Below are 5,852 nucleotides of genomic sequence, written 5' to 3'. Positions count from 1 at the left end.
TAATCATCTGTCGGTTCTCAATCGTGTCGGAATAAGATCCATTGATCTTTTTACGCACTGTCACTGCGCCCAGCACTCGCGAGTTTGAAGCTCGTCAAAGTCATCCCATCCCAGATCCTACTTGGAATACCACAGATAAGGTTTAGACTTTCTGGATCTCAAGAATGCTTCCAATTGATTCTAGCTTATACCACGAAGACTCTGATCGCACTAAATGGTAGGCTCTGTTGTCAGGAGAGGGAACCAAGCGTCGTGAACCAGGAGACCAAGAGATACACACTCAAGCTATAGCACGTAGAACGGAAGTGGTTATCAGGCACGCGTTCATAAGGGAGAATGATGATGAGTGTCACGGATCATCACATTCATTAGGTTCAAGTGCGAGTGAATATCTTAAAATAATAATAAGCTTGAATTGAATAGAAGAACAGTAGTAATTGCATTAATTCATGAGGAACAGCAGAGCTCCACACCTTAATCTTTGAGGTGTAGAAACTCCACCATTGAAAATACATAAGTGATGAATTGGACATGCCTCCAAAATAACATGAAACAATCAAAAAAGGGTTCAAAGACCTGATCCCAAGATCAAAGATGATCAAAAGATGAAAATACAATAGTAAAAGGTCCTATTTATAGTGAACTAGTAACCTAGGGTTTACAGAAATAAGTAAATGATGCAGAAATCCACTTTCGGGGCCCACTTAGTGTGTGCTTGGGCTGAGCATTGAAGATTTCACGTGCATAGGCTTCTCTTGGAGTTAAGCACCCGCTCTGGTGCCAGTTTGGGCGTTTAACTCCAATTCTGGTGCCAATTTGGGCGTTTTACGCCAGAATTTTTATGCTGACTTGGAATGCCAGTTTGGGCCATCAAATCTCGAGTAAAGTATAAACTATTATACATTGCTGGAAAGCCCAAGATGTCTACTTTCCAACGCAATTAAGAGCGTGCCAATTTAATTTCTGTAGCTCCAGAAAATCCATTTCGAGTGCAGGGAAGTCAGAATCCAACAGCATCTACAGTCCTTTTTCAGCTTCTGAATCAGATTTTTGCTCAAGTCCCTCAATTTCAGCCAAAAAATACCTGAAATCATAGAAGAATACACAAACTCATAGTAAAGTCTAGAAATGTGATTTTTTCATGAAAGCTAATAATTATATACTAAAAACTAACTAAATCATACTAAAAACTACCTAAAAACAATGCCAAAAAGCGTATAAATTATCCGCTCATCAACCTGCCACATTCCAAAGGTGCATGCTGTCCATATTTTCTTATATGATTGAGAGGTTTATTGAGGCTTTCATGGATGATTTTCAGTGTTTGGTGACTCATTTCCTAAGTGCTTACACCACCTTGCCTTGGTGCTCAATAGATGCCAAGAGACTAAGCTAGTTTTGAACTAGGAAAAGTGTCACTTTATGATTACCGAAGGGGTAGTCCTTAGCCATAGAATATATAAAAGAGGCATAGAGGTGGACAGAGCCATGGTGGAAGTGATTGAAAAATTACCTCCACCTTGCAATGTCAAAGCGATTAGGAGTTTTTTGGGGCATGCTGGGTTCTATAGAAGGTTCATTAGAGACTTTTCAAAATTGCCAAACCCCTAAGCAACTTGCTTGTCTCTAATGTACCATTATTTGATAGAGAATGTATTCAAGCTTTTGATGAGCTTAAAAGTATGCTCTCCTCTGCACCTATTATAGCACCACCTCGTTGGGATTTACCTTTTGAATTGATGTATGATGCATCAAATTTTGCTATTAGTGTTGTCTTAGGACAAAGGATAGATAAGCTAGTGCATGTCATCTATTATGCTAGAAAGGTTTTTAATGAAGCCCAAAGAAACAACACCACCACAGAAAAAGAACTCCTTGATATAGTTTTTGCATTTGATAAATTTAGATCTTACCTCATTGGTTCTAAAGTCATTGTGTTTACTGACCGTGCAGCTCTTAAGTACTTGTTAACCAAGCAAGAGTCCAAGCCTAGACTGATCATATGGATCCTACTACTCCATGAATTCAACAACGAAATCAAGGATAGAAGTGGAGCAGAAAATAAGGTGGCTAACCACCTATCAAGGATCCCACATGAGGAGAATAAAGCACACAGCCTTGGGGTAAATGAGAGCTTTTTGGATGAGCAATTGATGATAATTCAAGAGGTTCCATGGTTCACATATATAGCAAACATCAAGGCCATTGGAGAGTTACCTTCCAACTTCAACAAGTACTTAAGAAGGAAGCTCATCAATGATGCCAAGCATTACATTTGGGATGAGTTTTACCTCTTCAAGAAGTGTGCTGAAGGGATTCTAAGAAGATGCATCTCTTATGAGGAAGGACAAGAGGTCCTTTGGCACTGCCATGGATCTATCTATGGATGACATTTTATTAGAGAAAGGATTGCAGCCAAAATGTTGCAGTGTGGATTCTTTTGGCCTGCAATGTTCAAAGATGCAGAGGAGTTTGTAACAAGGTGTAATGAGTGCCAAAGAGCTGGCAACCTACCCAAAAAGAATGAAATACCACAGAGATTCATCATGGAGTTGGAATTGTTTGATGTTTGGGGGATTGATTTCATGGGACCATTCCCACCTTCATACTCAAACAATTACATATTGGTGGATGTGGACCATGTGTCCAAATGTGTAGAGGGCATAGCAACATCAACAAATGACAACAAAGTGGTGATTAATTTCTTGAGAAAGAACATATTTAGTCTGTTTGGGGTTCCAAGAGCTCTTATAAGTGATGGGGGAACTTACTTTTGCAACAAGCAACTAGAGACACTCCTTCTCAAATATGGTGTCAAGCACAAGGTAGCAACTCCATACCATCCACAAACCAATACTCAAGCTAAAATTTCAAATAGAGAGCTCAAGAGAATCCTTGAGAAGACTGTTGGGAACTCAAAAAAGATTGGTCCAAGAAGCTAGATGATGCATTATGAGCTTATAGAACAGCTTTTAAGACACCTATTGGCATGTCTCCATACCAATTGGTGTTTGGAAAAGCTTGTCATCTACCAATGGTGCTTGAACATAAAGCATTATGGGCTCTAAAGATGTTGAACTTTGATAATCAAGCAGCTGGAGAAAGAAGGTTCTTGCAACTCAATGAGTTAGAAGAATTCAAATCTCAAGCTTATAAAATTGCCAAGATTTACAAGGAGAAAACAAGGAGATGGCATGATCAAAAGCTGGCAAGAAGAGAGTTTGTAGAAGGTCAAAAATGTTGTTATATAACTTAAGGCTCAAATTTTTTCTAGGGAAGCTAAAGTCAAGATGGTCTGGACCATTCACAATCATCAAGGCCTGTCCTTATGGTCATGTAGAGCTTATGGATGACAAAACACAGAGGACTTTCACTATCAATGGCCACAAACTCAAGCACTACTTAGGAGACTCACTAGATGAGCAAAGAGTGAACTATAACATCAGCTGAAGAGGAAGAACCGTCAAGCTAGTGACGTTAAAGAAGCGCTAGTTGGGAGGCACCCCAACATTTATATCTTTTCAATTTCAAGCTTTCTAGATTAGCTTATGATTAGTTACATAGGTTGTTTATTTTTCAGTTCAGTTGTTAGTTATTTTAGTTGATAGTTTCTTTGAACTTAGCTTCAAAAGTTTTTCTAGTTTTGCTGGAAATACAACCTTGCATGCTACATTATATGATGTTGTTAATTGGGTTGATTAACTAGCTAAAGAGCTAAGTTTGGTGTGGCCACCAACCCACTTATTTTGAGCTTACATCAAAACAATTGAATTAATCTTATGAGTAAGCCCAAATTTAAGTTTGGTTTGGCCATCACCATAAGAAACCCATACGTACATACAAGACCAGCCCAATCGATTAATGTCTGAATGCAATTAGTAAATTGGTGGGTGAATGAAACGGCTGCTTTATTGTGTACATATGAAATGGAAGTGGAAGGGTGTGAATGAATTAATTTTATTCAAATCATAATGTATACAATAAAGTTCAATCATGAGACCAATTACTATATGCAATGAACCTAAGTTTGGTGTCCAAAAGACACAAATTAAATGCTATTTAACTAGAGGAAATTGAATCAAGTTTTGATCACTAATGGATTGTGTACCTAAATTTTCAGGAAAGGTGGGACCGACATGACATTAATCACTCATCAAGTCAAGGAGTCAAAGTGTACTTCACACTTTGGAACTCAAAAATCCGAAGAAAGCTGAACAGTTTGGGGTTAGCGCTTCTCCCCACGCTGGGCGCCACTTCCAAGTGTGAAAGCTTTAAATTTTTTCCAATTCACACCTTCTAGATTTTTCCCTTCCCTCCTCTATATAATACACTCACCCACCCCTCTTCTCCACACTACACACTCTCTCCTATGAGCTGAAACCTCTACCCCCTTTTCTTTACCTTCTTTCTTTCTTTGTTTCTTGCTTTCTTGATTAGGACAATCAAGTCCTAAGTTTGGTGTTGAAGCAAATCCTTGCTTTGCTTTCTTTCTTTACCCTTTTCATCACTCTTTTAACCCTATCCTCACACCTAAATGGCACCACCAAAGGCCACCAGCTCAAAGAAGAGAAAGACCAAGGAGGCTTCTTCAGGCTCTTCAAGCTACAATGAGTTCAAGTTTCTCTCATTCTTCCACCAAAACCAGTTTTATGGGTGGGTGAGTGAGAGACAAATAATCCCTGAAGTTGGCTTCCAACTAGGGAGAGACGAGCATAGAGAGATCAACATCAAAATTAACAGGAGCGGTTGGGCAATCTTGTGCAACCTACCTAAGAAGGTGGTGAAAAGTTTAGTGAGGGAGTTCTATGCCAACGCCATGCCACAATCGGGTCAAGCATTTGACTACCAAAGCTATGTGAGGGGGAAGAGCATTGACTACAGCCCTACCAGTTTGGACAGAATGCTAGGGGTAAAGCACACAAGTTCCACCTGAAGCTATGAAGAAAGGGTGAAGCAACTTGATCCTGGCTTTGAATAGATCTTGAATGAGAATTATGTCCTCAATGTCCAGTGGATTAATGACAAAGATGGAAGGCCAAACCAGCTGAGAAGATGAGACTTATGCCCTCAAGCTAGAGAGTGGCTAGATTTTGTGAGAAGATCCCTCAACCCCACCTCCAACACTTCGGAGGTAACTTAGGAAAGGGTTGTGCTAATTATAGCATAATGAAGGGGGAGAACATCAATTTGGGGGAGATGATAGCAACCAACATCCATAGGGTGCTGAAAAGCACCAAGGATAGCACAAGGTTAGTCTTCCCAAGCATCATTCAGCGACTGTGTGATGAGGCTGGAGTGGAGAAGGTAATAGATGAAACATTGGTTCAGCAAGTGCACTGGGTCGTCCAAGTAATACCTTACGTGAGTAAGGGTCGATCCCACGGAGATTGTCGGATTGAAGCAAGCTATGGTTATCTTGTAAATCTTAGTCAGGATATCAGAAATTATCAGGATTGATTGTGAAAAGTAAAAGAACATGAAATAAGTACTTGTTTTGCAGTAATGGGGAATAGGTTGAGGTTTTGGAGATGCTCCATCTTCTGAATCTCTGCTTTCCTACTGTTTTCTTCTTCAAGCACGCAAGGCTCCTTCCATGGCAAGCTGTATGCAAGGGTTTCACCGTTGTCAGTGGCTACCTCCCATCCTCTCAGTGGAAATGTTCAACGCACCCTGTCACGGCACGGCTATCCATCTGTCGGTTCTCAATCAGGCCGGAATAGAATCCAGTGATTCTTTTGCGTCTGTCACTAACGCCCCGCCTTCAGGAGTTTGAAGCTCGTCACAGTCATTCAATCATTGAATCCTACTCAGAATACCACAGACAAGGTTTAGACCTTCCGGATTCTCTTGAA

At 40.2% G+C, this 5,852-nt stretch overlaps 2 protein-coding genes across 2 annotated transcripts; both read left to right on the top strand.

The window, feature by feature from the left end:
- The first annotated feature begins 1,682 nt into the window (after positions 1-1,682).
- On the top strand, positions 1,683-2,390 carry LOC107474311 (uncharacterized). Its single transcript, XM_016093935.1, has one exon. It carries the CDS (start codon positions 1,683-1,685, stop codon positions 2,388-2,390), a length of 708 nt encoding a protein of 235 aa, XP_015949421.1.
- Positions 2,391-3,034: 644 nt separating this feature from the next.
- LOC107474312 (uncharacterized) lies at positions 3,035-3,450 on the top strand. Its single transcript, XM_016093937.1, has 2 exons — positions 3,035-3,230; positions 3,275-3,450. Exons 1-2 carry the CDS (start codon positions 3,035-3,037, stop codon positions 3,448-3,450), a joined length of 372 nt encoding a protein of 123 aa, XP_015949423.1.
- Positions 3,451-5,852: the final 2,402 nt, after the last annotated feature.

Source organism: Arachis duranensis, chromosome 2 (genome assembly GCF_000817695.3).
Source record: "Arachis duranensis cultivar V14167 chromosome 2, aradu.V14167.gnm2.J7QH, whole genome shotgun sequence".
In the NCBI taxonomy this organism is placed as follows: Eukaryota; Viridiplantae; Streptophyta; class Magnoliopsida; order Fabales; family Fabaceae; genus Arachis; species Arachis duranensis.
Note: the sequence above shows the minus strand (reverse complement) of the source record. Positions and strands in the feature narration are given on the sequence as shown.